The sequence below is a fragment of the Rhinatrema bivittatum genome, chromosome 4 (assembly GCF_901001135.1).
Source record: "Rhinatrema bivittatum chromosome 4, aRhiBiv1.1, whole genome shotgun sequence".
Taxonomy (NCBI): Eukaryota; Metazoa; Chordata; class Amphibia; order Gymnophiona; family Rhinatrematidae; genus Rhinatrema; species Rhinatrema bivittatum.
Genome location: NC_042618.1, coordinates 33,941,193 through 33,959,789, shown reverse-complemented (window position 1 = coordinate 33,959,789; position 18,597 = coordinate 33,941,193). Strand labels below are relative to the sequence as shown.

General features: G+C 43.7%; 1 protein-coding gene across 2 annotated transcripts in view; it reads right to left on the bottom strand.

Moving 5' to 3' along the window:
- The window catches only part of EVL (Enah/Vasp-like), a 365,975-nt gene that overhangs the window by 261,859 nt on the left and 85,519 nt on the right, over positions 1-18,597 (bottom strand). Inside the window, exon 1 of one of the 2 annotated variants that reach the window (XM_029597932.1) lies at positions 15,660-15,856. The exons of the other annotated variant lie outside the window; for it this stretch is intronic. Within the exon in view, the coding sequence (XP_029453792.1) occupies positions 15,660-15,682 (23 nt within the window). The 5' untranslated portion in view covers positions 15,683-15,856. Of the gene's footprint in view, positions 1-15,659; positions 15,857-18,597 lie in introns of those variants that run through there. 2 annotated transcript variants of the gene reach the window in all.

The window sequence follows — 18,597 nt, the reverse complement described above, 5'->3', positions numbered from 1 at the left end:
CAAACTGGAAAAGAGTCCTTCCAATAAAAACTCACAGTCTATACAGAGCCATGCTACTGATTTAAACTCTTGAAAATTAAGATGATAGCTTATTAAAAGTAAAGGTGAATTTTCAAAAGCTGCACACGTAAAAAAAAAGCAGTTGTGTGTACAAAACAGCACATATGCCAGGTCTGTATATGCTATTTTAGAAACCTGAACATAAACGTGGAAATCAAGGTGTGCGAGTATGTTTGTACATGTAAAAAAAAAAGGGGGGCGGGTCAGGAGTGATCTGGGGAGGGTCCACCATTTACACGCGAGTTAGTTGCTATTTTATAAACAATTTGCAAACGTAAACTTGGCAGCTTACCCGCGTATGTTTACACCTGCTCAGTATCTGGAGTAAGTGATCACAAATGTCTTAAAAGTGAAATACTGTCTGGGAGGGGGTTCTGGGTGAAATGGGGGAATTTCAGGCTGAAGAGCTGCAGATGAACTGGGCAAACTGGTAGACCAATTGGTTAAACTGGTAATTTCATTACTGCGCGCATTTTAGAAAAATCTCCTAATTTGCACGTGTAAAATCCGACTAACTGGGGCTAAATGCATCAAAATTACATGGGTAAAATCTATCAACATATCCCTTTAAAATGTAAAGAAAAGATATGCATGTATATCATTTGCACACACTTATCCGGCTAAATTCAGACTTATCCAGCTAAGTAGTGGTTTCTGCCGCTATTTATCAAGACAAGCTCAGAGTTATCCAGTTAATTTGCAGCACTTATCCAGATAAGTTCTGAAAAGCATTACTTGTCCATCTATGTAGTGCTTTTCAGAATTATCCGGCTAGGTAAGACAGCCAGATACAGTTGTGCTCATAAGTTTACATACCCTTGGCAGAATTTGTAAGATGTGTAACATTTTAAGAAAATATGAGTGATCAGTCAAATCATCTGTTACTTTCAATATGTTTCAATTTAAACTATTATGCGTCATAGAATAGCACAATCATTAAACAACCATAGCAATAAAGGATATAATAAAATGGTCCTGTTCAAAAGTTTGCATACCCTTAGTTCTTAATACCATGTATTGCCCCCTTTTGCATCAATGCAGTCTTTAGTGATACTTGTGAATGAGGCCCTTTATTTTCTCATGTGGTAAAGCTGCCCATTCCGCCTCCAAATCCTGTAAATTCTTTGGTTGTCTAGCATGAACTGCATGCTTGAGTTCTCCCCAAAGTGGCTCAGTGATGTTGAGGTCAGGAGACTGTGATGGCCACTCCAGAACCTTCACTTTCTTCTGCTGCAGCCACTGAAGGGTCAACTGGGCCTTCCAAGTGCGCCCCACGTGCAGCTTCCTGGCAGATGAATGCAGATTCTCCTCCAGTGTTTTCTGATAAGACGCTGCATTCATCCTGCCATCAATTTTGACTAAATTCCCTGTGCCGCTGTTGCTCACACATCCCCCCCAAAGTCAGATTGCTGGATAAGTATTGCTTTTTTAGACTTATTTGGCTATATTACTTAATTTATTTTACTTATTTAGATTTTATATTCCGCTTTTCATACTCCTTTCAGCGCTTCAAAGTGGATTACATTCAGGTACTGTAGGTATTTCCCTATCCCCAGAGAGCTTACAATCTAAGGGGGTCATTTATCAAAATGCGCTAAGGCGTTTTCGCATGCGTTAAGGGCAGATCTCTATGGGAGGCCCACCTAGTAACTCGAGGCGAGGTTTAGGTATTAGTGTAGGGGGTTAGGGGCCACTTTGACATTCAAAGTGAGACGTACGAACAGAACAGTGCTCTCTTGTGAAGATTTGAGGACCCTCCTCACTCCGAGGGTCATCAAATCTTCACAAGCGAGCACTGTTCTGTTCGTACGTCTCACTTTGAATGTCAAAGTGGCCCCTAACCCCCTACACTAATACCTAAACCTCACCTCGAGTTACTAGGTGGGCCTCCCATAGAGATATAAATGCCTATCTAGAGTTGGGGGATTATGGCTAGGCTCTCTCTCTCCCTCCCTGGCAATTTGCCAGATAAATCAAAACTTATCTGCATAAGTACCACTACTTAGCCAGATAACGCCGAACTTGTGCATGTGTTTTTTTTTTACATACACATGCATGTTTAAGCAGATATCTGCACATATTTTATAACCTGCGCATATCATATATGCGGTTATAAAATGCAGTAGTAACTTTGCGCTCGCCAATATACACGTATATGGGTACGAGTGTGCAGGTTTTAAAGTTTTCCTTCCTGGTTTTAGAAACATAGTGCCTTTTTTACTTTATAGTAATATATAGTGTAGTTTGTTTTCATATTGATATATATAGATTTTCTTTTCCTTAATTATGCCATCTAAATATTCTTAATATATCAACGTGTTCGTAACTTAAATAAAGGCATCGCATCAATCAAACATTGTTGTGGAAGATGTTTATTCCTGAATAACACATTTATTCTACCACTGTATAATCTTTCACTAGTGGACCAACTATAACATCTGCTCCCTTAGCCAGCTGCCTTCAACAAAGGATGGCTTTTACCGACGGCCACGTTTGATTATGTCGTAAATCTCCTCACGGCTTTGCTTATCATCTACTTGTGTGGTTCAAACTGAGAAAAAAAGCTGCTTTCTATAAAATAAACATAAGCTGAAATATTATTTGTAAGGACCCCAGTTCCCTAGACTAGGAATAGGTAGGAGTTGGCAGACCATCCCTGACCCAGCACCTCCACTGAGGCTGCTCGGATTGGTCAGCCCGTCCACATAGATGCAAGCAGAGCACAGCAAAGGTGTGGCATTTTTGGTTGCCTTTTTGGAGAAGCAGGAGAGGACTGGAGTGTTTCCCCCCACAGCCTGATATTAGGGGAAGAGGGAGATTCCTGGCCCAGTACTCACTCGGTCTGGCAGGGAGAGTCTCTGGGATTTGGAGAAGAGTTTTGGGAGAGTCTGATTTTGTGGAAGAGGCTATTACTGTTTGAGTAGCTCCTTGCTCCTGCCTCTGGGAGGATTTTCCCCCTGCCTGGAAGGGGTCAGGTGAAAGAGCTGTGGTTCCCTGCCTGCATTACAAATGGGGACGGCAGTGTCTTGCCATTAGAGATGAGAGTAGAAATGTTCGGAGAAGATTTGTGTCCTGTTTTGTTGGGAGGAATTTTGGCCACCATTCCTGCTCATGAGGAGTAAGGACTTCAGTTTTTGCTGTTTTGATGGAACTTTTTTCACCCCGGCGATCCAGTTTAATATCAGGGAAAACACAGAACATTCCAGTCTCCACAAGGAACTCAACCTTTCTACCACTGGAGCGCGTCGGGTCTCTTTCCTAGTGCCTGCCACCTGAAGGGCATCTGCTCACTGGACCAGGACTGAGACATCAACTCTCCTATTGATCTTTTGAAAAGATCAGTAGAAGAGTTGTTGCTGATCAGTTTGAAGATATTTTTGACTGCAATAAACTTTTGTTGGAAAACCCCACAAGTGTCTCTGGTGTCTTTTTGAGAATGAGAGGTGACCCTAAAGCAAGGACATCACGGTTGTGAGTACATCTGTGAGTGAAAGAGACAGAAAGATTGTTTCCCCCCTGTTTGTCTTGGGTGTTGGAGTTTTATCCCCCCCCCCCAAGTCCCCCTCACTGCATAGGACCCCAGGACCTAGGGCCCATGGACTGAGGGAGATAGAGAGAGAGAGAAAGGAAAGTCTGTGGTCCTGGGACATCATGTACCCCTGTATTCAGGACACCTACTGAAAAGGGGTCTACATATATTTTTCTCTCAAGCGTTGGCAGAAAATATTAAAGCTTGCATTGTGACTCTGCATAGGATCATCAACCAATATGATATCTCCATTTTTGAGAACGTGACGCATTCTCAGATGAGCAACAGAACTTCCCAGGAAAAGGAAGATGGTACAGTCCAAAGAGGTGAGTTATGCCTGACCTTCTCAAATCTACAATAACTTAAGGACACCCCTCTGAGCGACTCTTGCCCTTATGAGTAGCCTCCATTAGCATCGTTAGGATGAGAGAACCAATCAGTTTCATTCTGCAATACTTCATTCAAAAAAAATGAGAGCAATTTTCAAAGGAATTTCCATAGGTATAACAGTGCTTTATCCACTGAAATGAGGTATTTTAAAAAATGCCCACCCTTATCTGCAGGTACAGGCATATGTGTAGTGCCATTCCACATGTACTTTATGTCACAGATAGAGGCGGCGCTCCTGGGGACGCACTTGTACTTGTGCATCCAGGAATACTGTTAGCTTTTGATTGCCTACATGTAGGTTGTTCTTCTATGATTTCTCCTAGATCTCTTTCTTGTTTAACAGTTTCCACTTCTTGCCTGACCAGCAAAGGTCACCTGAAGGAGCATGCCTTAAAAAACTGAACAGGAAGCTTGACATCAGAGCAATCAACTCTCAGACAACGGCACTTCCACCAGGAGACCAGAAGTCAATTTTCACCCATCTTGGCAGGTGCCAGCTGATACTTGACGTTTACCAGCTCTGAGACTTGTACTGACAATCCAGTTTTGGTTGGATGTAATTTAATTTTTCTTTAGGTTAGGATCGTGTTTTTCAGAAATGAAAGACAGGAAAACCTCTCTGGAACAGATTCTTAAATGACTGCCAATTTGAAGAACAGCGTCACCATCCTAGCGATTTATGTAAGGGCAATGATTTTGCATTTTGGTGAATACATTTTCAGTCACTTATGAACTAGCTTCATACAGTCATAAAGATGATCCACCACCTAGTTAAGTAATCTAGGTAACTATAGGCCTCTTAGCAGGCCAGAGGGCAATTGTATCTGCACATTTGCCAGGGGTGATCCATACAAAACCACAGGTTGAAAAGGAAGAATAAAGATCATTTTGTCAAATTAAGCTATGCTGATTTTCCGCTTGTGCTGGAGACAGTGTACCGAAAGGTGATTAATCCAGAATGGCATAGCTATGGACTAAAGAGAAGAGGGTTGATTTGAAAGGCATCTACAGTACTTTATAGATGAATCAGATATGAATATGATGTGAATGTTCACGAGAAAAAAACCAGAGTCTTCAAAATCCTGAAGCTTAAGCTCTAATGACAAAGGTCTTTGTTTTACTTACATATAGAATATTTAAAATAAAACTGCATGGCTGTTGTTCTTTATTGATTAAAAATGCTTATAAACCAGTTAAAGCAAATCGATCATACTAAGCAATGAACTCCACATACATATTATAAAAACATAGTAAAACAAAGACACACAACAAATAAAAAGAGAAATAAACCTTAATCAGCAAGACTAATTCAGCCCAGAACATTAAAAAGACTTCCTGAAATAGAAAAGCTTTTAGCTGCTTATGGAAAGCTACATAAAAATGCAAGCAATAAACAAGAACATAGCCATTGGGAATATTTCTTGGGTACTAGAAGTGTGCATACATTTTTTTTTTCATTTAATTTTTTTTTTTGTTTTATTTTATTTGAAATGAAAAAATAAGCAAAAAATGAAACAAAAGCACGAAAATCAAAATAAAAAAAAAAAAATGATGGGTTATGTCTGCTGTAAAAAACAAACAAAAATTCCATCCCCTCCCCCCTCCCAAGCTTTCCCTCAATCATCACAGATCTTCTTACCTTCTTTATTCACATGGCAGGAGCCATCCCCCCCCGGCCACTCCTGTCCCACTGGTGCTACAGTTGTAAATGGCACTGGCAAACTGAGGTCAGGATCACTCTCAGTTTCTTCCGGTGCCATTTTCATGTACGGAAGGAACTGCTCATGGCCACAACTTCCGTCTGTCAGCATCATTTACAACTCTTAACACCAGCGGGGCAGGAGGGACCAGGGTTTTCTCCTGCCCCACAAAGCAAGAAGACTTTGGGGGTTTAAAGAATTCCAGGGAGGCTGTGGAGGATCAAGGGAGGTCCCACAAGCAGTTTGTGGTGGGGTTTTGGGTTTTTTTTTTTGCAACAGCAGCAGTAAAGTGCCCTTTTAGTAAGCGCTAACTTCGAAATTTCGGGAAAATCTGCTTCGTTTTTCGGGGTAGCCAAACCAGGACGAATTAGAAAATTTCGTTGAAATTGCCTAATTCGTTCTGGACGAATGCACATCCCTATTGCATGCTCCTAATTTTAAGCTTGCGCACGCCCAGCAGCATGAGTCTGGCTTTGGGACGCACAAGCGAGGGTATTTTATTACAGACGCACGTCCAGGCCATGACCAGTTTCACCAGTTCGAGTTAGGCCCACCAAATCCCCCTGGATCTTCAGCTTGCATGTCCCGTTCCCCCCCCCCCCCCCCCCCCCCCCCACACACACTTTAACCCAGACCCCTCAAACACTTCATAGATGCCTGAAATTAAGACTTACACCTCATCCACAGCAGAAGTAAGTTTGCGCTGAAATGTACCGGGGCGTGCGCTGAGGCACGTAGCTATTTAAGCATATAACGCTTGGCCCCGCCCCGGAACTCCCCATGCCTTGCGCAATCCCCTCCCGTATTCCGGCCCTCTCCCCCCCCCCCCCCCCCCCCGAGGCGAGATATTCGCGCATCGATAGTTGCGTGCACTTGTGGGTGGCTTATAAAATCGGATGCTAGATTCGCATCCATCTCCTGATTTTGGCAAGTGCCTGGCTTTCAAAATTCACCTTTTAGAGAGCAGAACCTTATCCGAGGAAGTGTCCTTTTATAAAACTGCCTGCCCGTTATGTGGCTAGAAGCAAGCAGGTGAGACGTGAGCACACTTTTACCCACATTCGGGGATAGGGCTTCCAGGAAGTTGGATCTGGGCAGGGTTTTCGTTTACACACCACGCCTTTTGAGATTTTGAGAGATCAGATGCATAAATTTTCATGGCAAATAGCGGGTGTAAGCGTGTGCCAAGGCAAATTTCAAAGCGAACTTAAACGATGTTAAGTTTGTTTTGAAAATCAATGTAAACTTTGTGTGTATTAAAGACCCCGAAATTTACTCTTTTGAAAATCGGTGTAAACTTTAGGCGTATTAATGGGCCCGCAAATTTATGCAGGGCGTTTTACAAAATTACCACCTAAAGAGGGCAACGTTCAAAGCCATTTTCACAGGTAAAACAGTATTTTACCTATGGAAATAGTTTTTTGTTTTTTTTTATTTAATTGTTCTCCTTCTACGCATGTAAAATTTCACACATTCAACCACCAGCATAATTTTGCCAGCTCGCTATTTGAAGGTATTCCTGCAGGTGGGGTTAGGTGGTGGGGAAGGGAAGATGATAAAGCAAGTAGCTGTGCAATTTTCAAAAGTGCTCATTGTTGTTCTGGCTGGAATATGTATCCACAGACAAAGCTGGTGTGCGAATCTCCATGGGTAATTTTTCCTGGGGCAATAATCAAAGCAAAAAAACAAAATTTCCACATAGTTTTGCTTTGAATGCTGGTTGCAAACCCCCATCAGGTTAAGCGCTACCTGCGGGATTTTCACCATGGTGGATCTTGCAATTATTGTCCCTCCCCCCTTTAAGGTGTGCGAATCTTGCGCCACTTTTTTTTTAAGACAAAATGCCAAATTAGCTCCTCCTCTGACTCTGTCAGGTCATTTGGATTTGACTTTGCTCTTTATGCCTTTGTGATGTCATCGAGCGTGGCGGTGAAGGCAGAAACTCTCTGATATCAATCCCTATCTCACTGACCCCATTACATCATTGGGTTTCATAAGAAATTGCCATACCGGGTCAGACCAAGGGTCCATCAAGCCCAGCATCCTGTTTCCAACAGAGGCCAATCCAGGCTATAAGTACCTGGCAAGTACCCAAACACTAAGAACATCCCATGCTACTGATGCAATTAATAGCAGTGGCTATTCCCTAAGTCAACTTGGTTAATAGCAGTTAATGGACTTCTCCTCCAAGAACTTATCCAAACCTTTTTTAAACCCAGCTACACTAACTGCACTAACCACATCCTCTGGCAACAAATTCCAGAGCATAATTGTGTGCTGAGTGAAAAAGAATGTTCTCTGATTAGGTTTAACTTCATGGAATGCCCCCCTAGTCCTTCTATTATTCGAAAGTGTAAATAACCAAGTCACATCTACTCGTTCAAGACCTCTCATGATCTTAAACACCTCTATCATATCCTCCCCTCAGCCGTCTCTTCTCCAAGCTGAACAGCCCTAACCTCTTTAGTCTTTCCTCATAGGGGAGCTGTTCCATCCCTTTTATCATTTTGGTTTCCCTTCTCTGTACCTTCTCCATCACAATTATATCTTTTTTGAGATGCGGTGACCAGAATTGTACACAGTATTCAAGGTGCGGTCTCACCATGGAGCGAAACAGAGGCATTTTGACATTTTCAGTTCCAGTTTGATGCTTCAAGCTCTTAAAACAAAGAGGTCACTCTTCCCACAAACTTCTTCAACATCTATTTTATTCTAGATATACTATTTATGAATGAGCGGCTCCTGCTGTTACCAAAAATGCTCTGTTACTCAAGTGAGTTAAGTATTACCATGTGGTTTAAAATAATCTTGGTCTTGAGCAACTTATCTTAACAGGGCGGGCACCAGAAGTGTTACTACCTATTTCTCTTGTGCACAGATGAGCTCCTTTTTTTTTTTTTTTGGCACATGGTTGGCCTCAAAGTCACATAATCTGCTCTTTTGCTCTGGGACAGTGGGGCCCATTTAGCAGCCTGGGCCTGTATTCCCTTGCTTCCCCAAAATGTCTCTGTGACACCATGAGCGGTAAACAGATACAGACTGGACTCTGGCTGTTCTCTCAAACTTTTTTTTTATTAATATCAAGATAACAAAAACAGAAGCAGTTCACAAAATAAAGACCGCAGTATAACTCACAGTTCAGCAGTATTGGTCTTCCCTAGGCTTCCTTCTCTTCCTTGGGCCTAGCTTCTTATCCCCTTCTAAGGAGAACGCCCTCAGAGCAGAACTCCCTTCCTCTCTGTGGCTTAAGGTAGACCATTCCTCATAGGGGAGCTGTTCCATTCTCTTTATTATTTTGGTCGCCCTTCTCTTATTGTCAAAGACTGGAGCAGGGTACACAAACTTTACCATCTCTCTCTCATATGCACACTCTCTAATACACAGACACACTCTCTCTTTCATACACACACACACATATATGCACAGAGGGACTAACTCCCTCACTTTCTCACACACACACACACACACACATGCAGGTACTCTCTCACCCATAGAGACTCACTCTGGGTCTCGCGCACGTAAATCCTTCCGGATTTACGTGCGCAGGGCCCTCGTGCGCCGGCGCACCTATTTTGCATAGGCCTCCGGCGCGCATAAAGCCCCGGGACACGCATAAGTCCCGGGGCTTTCGAAAAGGGGCGGGAGGGGGCGTGTCCGGGGGGGGGGCGTGCCGTGGCGTTTCGGGGGCAGGCCTGGGGGTGTGGCGCCGGCCCGGGGGCGTGGTCGAGGCCTTCCAACCAGCCCCTGGGACCGGAGGACGGAGTGGGGCAGCCGGCCGGCGCGTGCAAGTTACGCCTGCTGAAAGCAGGCGTAACTTTGCTGACAAAAGTAGGGGAGGGGGTTAGATAGGGCCGGGGGGGTGGGTTAGGTAGGGGAAGGTGGGGGGAGGGCGACGGAAAGTTCCCTCCGAGGCCGCTCCGAAATCGGAGCGGCCTCAGAGGGAACAGGCAGCGCGCGCTGGGCTCGGCGAGCGCAGGTTGCACAAATGTGCACCCCCTTGCACGCGCCGACCCCGGATTTTATAGGCTACGCGCGTATCTTATAAAATCCAGCGTACTTTTTAAAGATCTACCCCTAAGCGCGTAACCGGTTACGCACACCGGGCCTATTTTTAAAAGGCCCAGGGACACGCATAAGTCCCGAGGCTTGCAAAAAGGGGCGGGGTGGGGCAGTCTGGGGGTGGGGTGGTCCGGGGGTGAGGCCAGAGGCATCCGCATGGCTGCTGTGCCAGGGATCATGCGCTGGCAGTTGGCCGGCGCGCGCAACTTACTTCAACGGGGAAGGCAGTGCAGCTCAGCGCAGACTCAGTGCGCGCAAGGTGCACAATTGTGCACGCCTGCATGCGCATGTTATAAAATCGGGTGTACATGTGTGTGTGCCGGGTAGCGAACGCACATGTACGCCCACATGCAGGTTTGAAAATCTACCCCTATGTGCATAAGTGCATAATTTTTGCAAATTCCTTTGCAGACACAAAACTGTACATGCAAAAATGGCAAATAGCTCACATTAAAATTCGCAAATGTGATTATGTGTGTTTGCTACTTTTGTGTGTTGTCACATTTGCTTTTATTTTTTTCCTTTTGTTATATTTTAGTTTGATGTATTGTTGTTGTAGCCAATTATGTTTATTGTATGTTTTTATTGGTATGTTCTCTTATACATTGCTTAAAATGGTTATTACTGTATAGGCAGATTATAAAAACTTGTAAATAAATAAATAACCCTGCCCATATTAGTTTCATCAGCAGGAAAAGAGGAGGCAATATTGACCTTGTGTAAGTCACTGGGTAACTTCATAGGAACATTGAGAGGATGGAAGCAGTTCAGAAAAAGGCTTCTAAAAATGATACAGACCTAGATAAGAAAGGCTTAACACACTAAAATGTCCTCGCGGGAGGAGTGAAGGGAAACACTTAAATATGAATTAATGAATTTTTCACCGCACAGTGCTGGGCATCCTGAAGGTTACGAATTATTTTTGTTGAGTGATCACTATCGCAGTTTTTTCTATGCATACGGACAGAACTAGAGATATATTCCTACTGTCTGGTGCTGGTGCTGACAAGGAAGAAGCAATGGCAGTGTTTGTACAGAAGGCCAAAGCGAGGCTGACCGCAGGGACTGGAAAGCTCACGTTCAAAGGGAAACATCCGCTACGGGCACAACATGGATTCAAAGCTCCCATGCATTCAAGCAGGCACAAAGCATGCAGCGTGGAAAAGCATTGCACAGAGATTGGAAAATGCAAATCTCCACCCATGCTTTTCCTCCCTCCGCCTTTCCCCACCCCGCCATTTTTATACCCGGGGTGTGTGTGTGTGTGTGTGTGTGTGAAATATACACGTTTTCACCGGCACACAAGCTTTTGCCCACAGACAAGGGATGGGGGAGGAAGAGGGGGCAACAGTTAATAGACTTGTATTTACATTATTGCCCCCCCCCCCACCTGCCGCCATCCCTCCCCCCCCATGACTGTGATAATGTAAACAGGAAAATGCTTAACATAAATATTTTTTAAAATTAGGAACCAACCATCACCTGCATCAATGGGAAAAACAAATCACCCTCCATGAGGAGAAAAAAACCCAAAACACAACCAAGACCACAGATAAACGGTACCTATGTACCGTTTCATAGTCTTATTTTTTCACTTGCTATTCTAATGTATCAATAGGCTGAAATGTAAATATTGTGCTGTTCAATTTCTCCCCTTCCATCCCAAGTTTATTTTCCTTGTTTTTTGTAACTTTCCCTCTCCCTTTTTCTGATTCACTGTATTTAAAGTTCAAGGTTCTTATTGAAAATATTGTTTTTTACGTTACGTTATGCTTTACACTCCTTGTTATTTGTAAACCGGATTGATGTGATGCCTATCATGAAACTCGGTATAACAAAAACAATAAATAAAATAATAAATAAAGACACTGGACTGAAAAGGTCATTTTCCAAAGTCATTCCAAATAAAATGCTTTCGGAAGCCAACACGGGGCTCCAGGCAAGTCCAAGAAAAAAAAAAAGGAAGACACTTTCAGCTACTATCTGGTCAACAAGGATATATAAATGATCTGGAAAGGAATACGACAAGTGTGATTATCAAATTTGCAGATGATACAAAATTACTCAGAGTAGTTAAATCTCAAGTGCATTGTGATACATTACAGGAGGACCTTGCAAGACTGGAAGATTGGGCGTCGAAATGGCAGATGAAATTTAATGTGGACAAGTGCAAGGTGTTGCATATTAGGAGCTACCACCCAGGAAAAAGATCTAGGCATCATAGTGGATAATACTTTAAAATCATCGGCTCAGTGTGCTGCAGCAGTGAAAAAAGCAAACAATGTTAGGAATTATTAGGAAGGGAATGGTTAATAAAACTGAAAATGGAAAATGCCTCTGTATCGGTCCATGGTGAGACTGCACCTTGAATACTGTGTACAATTCTGGTCGCCACATCTCAAAAAAGATAATAGTTGCAATGGAGAAGGTACAGAGAAGGGCAACCAAAATGATAAAGGGGATGGAACAGCTCCCCTATGAGGAAAGGCTGAAGAGGTTAGGGCTGTTCAGCTTGGAGAAGAGACAGCTGAGGAGGGATATGATAAAGGTCTTTAAAATCATGAGAGGTCTTGAACGAGTAGATGTGAATCAGTTATTTACACTTTTGAATAATAGAAGGACTAGGGGGCATTTCATAAAGTTAGCAAGTGGCACATTTACGACTAATCGGAGAAAATGCTTTTTCACTCAATGCACAATAAAGCTCTGGAATTTGTTGCCAGAGGATGTGGTTAGTGCAGTTAGTGTAGCTGAGTTCAAAAAAGGTTTGGATAAGTTCTTGGAGGAGAAGTCCATTAACGGGTTTTAATCAAGTTTACTTAGGGAATAGCCACTGCTATTAATTGCATCAGTAGCATGGGATCTTAGTATTTGGGTAATTTCCAGGTTCTTGTGGCCTGGTTTGGCCTCTATTGGAAACAGGATGCTGGGCTTGATGGACCCTTGGTCTAACCCAGCATGGCAATTTCTTATGTTCTTATGTTCTTAAAGATCCTTCCAAGGATTTAAGCTATTTTGAAGGAAAGTGGGGAACAAGCAGAAGAACAGAATTTGACCAGCTTCAATAAATCACAGGAATATGAAATTTTTCCACAGAAAAGTTAATTTAAGGACAAGGACTCATGATATGAGGTAGAGGGAAGAAGGAAACATGAGGTAATACCACGTTACAAAGGGGGCGGCACGTGCCAGCAGAGGTGGCGGCACCCGGCACTGTGGCAGGGATCAGATACAGAGGAACAAGGTTCCAAGGTCGCAGGGTACACTCGCATGCAGGTACAAGGATATATGTCTGTACAGATAGATAAGCCAACTTCATAATATGGAATTTAGCTTCTAGTGTTGGTTTTTATATTTTATTTTCTTATGTATGTAAAGTTTTTGTAAGCTGCCCAGAACAGGGATGGAGCAGCCCAGAAATATTTTAAATAATCAAATAGATTTGTTAATTGGTCACGTTTAAAACCACTAGGGCCAGATGTACAAGGCACTTTTCCCCCCACAAACACATACGGCCCTAAGCAGAACAACTCTGTGTTGTGACTCGTCTTAATAAAGACTAGAGCCCTATGCCGGCACAACTGCATTATCAAAAATGTTGTGTGGCACATCAGCCTCCATAGAGCGGGCAGTGCGGACATGGAGAGGACTTGTATGGCCAAAAGCAGCGCTGGAAGCCCCACCAGTCTCTCTTCCAAATTTCGAATCAAAAGGAAGAGAGGAAGCAAAAAGACACAATGAATCCATCACGAAGCCCCGGCTCCTGCAGGGGAAGGGGGAAGTCGGGTGTCTTGTGGGCAAGCCAGCCCAGTTAAGTCATCTTGGCTGCCACATGTGGCTGCCCGAGCTCTTTCACCACTATTGCTCCCAGCTCTCAAAGAGAGAGAGTCACATCCAGTGCTCGGTGCACATTTCTCTCCCTGCCTCACTCATCCTGGGGATGAGACAGAAGCTTGAAAGGACTCAAAGAAGGGGGGAACTGTTATTACTGGGTGTGCGGCAGAGAGCTGGTCTCAGCTAGCCGTGCCTCACACACGCCGCCCATTAATTACCGCACTCCGGGGCTCAGGCTGTGGCTAGGAAGGGGAGGCACGCATGATTTCACATGCTCTCAGAAAGGAGACTCGACCAGTTTAAGAGCCACCGCCGGTGTGTCTTGTTTCTGCGAGGTGCTGGATCCTGCACCTCAGGCGGTGAGGCCTTTTCCGTGGCACACCTGATCAAGTCTGAAGGCAGGCCAACGTGTCATGGCACACCAGTTGGGGGAACACTATTGTAAGACCTTGGACGTTATTGTGTGCTAAAAACAGAAGGGAGGAGGAACAGGGCTGTGCGAACAGTACTTCAGTTTCAACCCAAGAAATACAGATCTTTAAAACAAAAAAAACACTGTCAGTTTGCCACAAAAATAAACACTTGTCACTTAATGAATGAAATAATTAGTAACTTGCTTCTTGTCTAGCCGTACTCTAGTGGCTTAACATAAGTATCACAGCCTCTGACCCTTTTTTTTATCCCCCTAAAAGGGTTCTTTCTACATCTTGGCACATTGGCATGATAACGCTAATTAGACAACGTGACGCTGGAGTCCAGCAAAATCCTTGTGCTGCAACAGCAAATGTAATGATTTTAATAAGCACTCCTTGTCTTGTCCTAACCCTGCCTGAAAGTGGCGGGTTTCTCTGCATCTGCATTTTCACTATGAGCTTTTTTTTTTTTTTTTTTTTTTGCTTACTGCTAAATACAGTTTATCAAAAATTAAGGTACCTTTTCATCTTAAGGAGATGACAAACAACACTGGAAGGGATCTATTCCATAAATACAAGGTGAAAACATTTTTAGTACTGCTTGCTGTGCAAAAAAAAAAAAAAAAAAGTTTGTCCAAGAGAAAAAATAGCTTTATGTAAAGCCAAAGCTTCCATTCCGATCACACCACATACTCGGTCAAACGGGTATCCTTTTTCATCTGCAAACAAACTCCAAGGTCCTACAATTGCTTATATCCCAGTGACAAACTGCAGCACAGATGAAGGGTTGCATGCAAGTGACTACACCGTGGACAGTCTAACCCCCTCTATGCTCTATCACCCACAAGAAGCATCAGCTAAGCCTCAAAAAGTGAAACACTATTGATTGCTGAAGGTCACAAATCCCAAAATATAGCACTGCAGTCAAGACAGAAGGGAAAAGGGCATTCTGCTGGTATGCAAACATTTTTTTTTCTCCATTCTGAATTTGTTTTGGGGTGAGAATGCCCACCCCACTATCAAGGTTTGCCTCACTAGGGAAAATTTTATTAATTAATGGACTAAAAAGGAGCAAATGCATTTTTATAGCCATTTTAATTTAAAAAAAATAAAAGAAAAATGGCCAACAAGATTATACCAAATGCTATGAATTCCAATACATACCTAACACTTGCAAAATTATTTTTAAATGTGATAGCATTCCTCACAGTTCCCCAATAATTACAAAAAAAAAAAAAAAATGGAAATGAGAGGCATGAATTCTAACCCTGAGTGGCAGAGTTTTACAATGTTCCTCCAGGGTTATGATTTATCATTTTAGAGGAATTTCGCAGCCTCAGTCTCCCCTCCGAAAACAAAATAAGACAGACAGTTTACAGAAGAAGCAGGGCTCCCTTGTGTCTGCAACTGGCTCTTCCACTTGCAGCATTAAATGGTGCAAAAGGGGGCCTTTAAAAGATCCTAATCAATTCTCCAGCTTGCACTGGTAACATGCAGTCAGATATCACTTACTGGCACCTCGGCCAGTATGGGTGCCTCTCACAATGCATTATATATCAATATTTTGAAATGTAAGAAACACTGCCGCTTTTTAAACAGGCTGACATTACACAGCAAAAAAATCTTATGAGAACAAAAAGCCAAGCACACGGCTATATATAGCAGAAAGCCTACCTGAATTCTTCAAATGCATACATGGCCTAGCAAGTAGACAATTTCTCTGAAATGTAAAAAAAAAAAAAAAAAGTATCTTCTCGACACGAAGGCGAACCATTTATTTTGTCAAAGCATAGAAAGATGCATGCTTGAAATGCAGTGCATTTAGAAGATACAGGAGAGAAAGGGTTATGCAGATACCGGCCTGCAGCCTACAGCTCAGCCAGCTGCTGAGAAGCGGCAGTGAACAGGGGAGGGAGAGAGAGAGAGAGAGAGAGATAGAAGACCACGTGATCAGTCCAGCAAGCCTGATTAATGCAGTAAACTGATCCTGTGCTCCAAGAATACAAACTCCTATCTTCATTATTCAAGATAAATAAACCACACATTAAAGCAATTCTGCTGTTTAAACTGTTTATTAACTTTCATGTCAGTAGCACTAAATTTATAGAGGAAGCCAAGAAAAAGTAAATTTAAACACTTAGACAGTAACTTTCAAACCAGCGTGCATGACGGCCGGCGCCCATGGATGAATCCATTTTGTAACATACGCGCATGTTATAAAATAGCCTGACTGCGCACACTTGTGCCAAATTTTAAGTGGGCGCGAGCACGTGCATGCAAATTCCGCTTTCACCACGTAAATCAGGGGGGATTTTAAAAGGGGTGTGTGCCAACGCCATTTCCACTTTTACCAGTTTGTCCCCAGTTTGTCCAGTTAAGAGATAGATCCTCCACTCCTTCCCCCCCCCCCCCTCCCCGGTTTCCTAGCCTTCACTCTCCCCCAGTTAGCCCCAACGCTTAAAACCCCTTAGATCTGCCTAATTTTCTTTTCTTTTTAACTTGCACAGCATCCACGGCAGAAGTAAATTAACGCGCCACACGTGGCTGCCCAAGGCAGGTAGGGCACAGACAGCCAGGACCCGCTTTCAGGCCAATTCTGTAAAAAGTGCGGGAGAGCGGGCGCTCCGTGTTGAGCGCCCGCTCTCCCGACACGCGCCCAGGCACCTCTCCTGGGTGCGCAATTCTCTATTTAAATTAGGTGTCGCGTTAATAAGGAGACGCTAGGGACGATAGATCCCTAACGCCTCCGTATTAGTGTTAGGGATGGCTGTCAGCGGGTCCGACTGCAGACGCTCAATTTTACCGGCGTCGGTTGTCGAACCCGCCGATAGCCACGGGTTAGGAAAATGGACCCTGGCAAAACTGAGCATCCATTTTTTTTAAACGGCTGACCGGTGGGCAGATTTTTTTTTTAATTTAAAAATAAATATATTTTTTAAATTAAAAAAAATACATTTTTTTATTTAAAAAAAAAATATTTTTTTTAACATTTTTGGTGACTCCAACTTAATATCGCTAGGATACTAAGTCGGAGGGTGTGCAGAAAAGCAGTATTTTCTGTACAGTATTTTCAGTATCCCGGGCAACTGACTAATAGGTTCATCAACATTCATTTGCATGTGATGAGCGCTATTAGTTTTTGCGAGGTTGGCCGCACGTTTTCGAGGTGCTATTACCCCTTACACTGTACTGTATCAGCCTGTTTGTGCAGCACAGACACACACACACACACTTATTGCACACGACACTTCTTCTCCACCCGTCTGAGATTCCTCCTTCAGAGCTCTTCCATCCTCTTATTCCCAGGCTGGGGGAACAGCATGCAACTCACTTTGTGCTGAAAGTGGCGGTGGTGGAGCTATGCTTTTCCATCCTACATGGACTTCTGCCTTCTCCTGTATTTATATGACAAGATAACTGGAGTCCAGGAGTGGGGGAAGGGTCTGCTTGAATTGACAAATTGAGGGGAGGAGATAAGAAAGAAGAGGTCTATGCTTGGTAAGAGGGTGAGGGAGGGAGCAGGGAGCATCTGCAGGGTGTGGAACTAGTACTGCTACTAGTGCTACTCGACGTATACAGTATTGTACAGGAGCATGTAAGAGTCAGTCCCTTCTCAGTAGAGCTTACAATCAAACAAAGTAAAACATAAGGGGCAAGAGAGACTTTGGGAATTTCATTTATTAAGAAAATGGTTACAAATTAATGAGACTATAAGCAGGACAATCAGGGCTTAAGATTTAAGAGCAGCCTTAAAAAGGCGGGTTTTCAGATGTGATTTAAACACGGTGAGAGAGGCAGCATGACGCACCAGTTCGGGAAGTCTATTCCCAAGCCCACGGCGCAGCCAGGTGGAACGCGCAGAGTCGGGAATTGGCGGTAGAGGAGGAGGGCACAGACAGGGGTGACTTATCCGACGAGCGGGTGTGCACGAGGAGGGGTGTAGAGAGGGGTAAGAGAGGAGAGGCAGTGCGGAGCTGCAGATTGCAGGCACTTGAAGGCAAGTAAGAGGAGCTTGAACTGTATGTGGGAGCGGATACAGGGGGCCAGTGCAGTGACTTCAGAAGAGGGGGGGGGGTCATATGGGTGCAGCGACGCTGGCGAAAGAGAAGTTGCGCAGCTGAATTCTGGATGGACTGTAGCGGAGAGAGATGGTTCTCTGGGAGGAGACCCGTGGGGAGCAGGTTGCAGTAGTCTTAGCGGGAGGTGATAAGAGTGGATAAAGGTTCTGGCATTGTGTTCGGAAAGGAAGGGAAGAAGTTTGGTGATGCGGTCAGACTTCCAGGCAACAATGTCAGGCAAGCAGACGAAATTTCTGGTGCAGAGTGATAAATCTGGAAATCATCAGTATAAAAATGCTTTTCAAGGCCATGAGAGGAAAATCAGAGCACCAAGGGATTTAGTATATGGAGAGAAGAGAAGGGCCCAGGTTACAAGCAAGCTGAAAGTGAAGAGAGTAAAGCAAAATGCGGCAGAAGAAAAGAGGAGGGTGTTTGAGGTAAGACCCCTCCCCACATGACAATGGGGCCGAATTGTGGCTGAAGCCCAAGGAAAGTTACTGTGGAGAACCCACAAATACAGAGGAGCCATGGAGATAACAGAGAAAAATTCATAG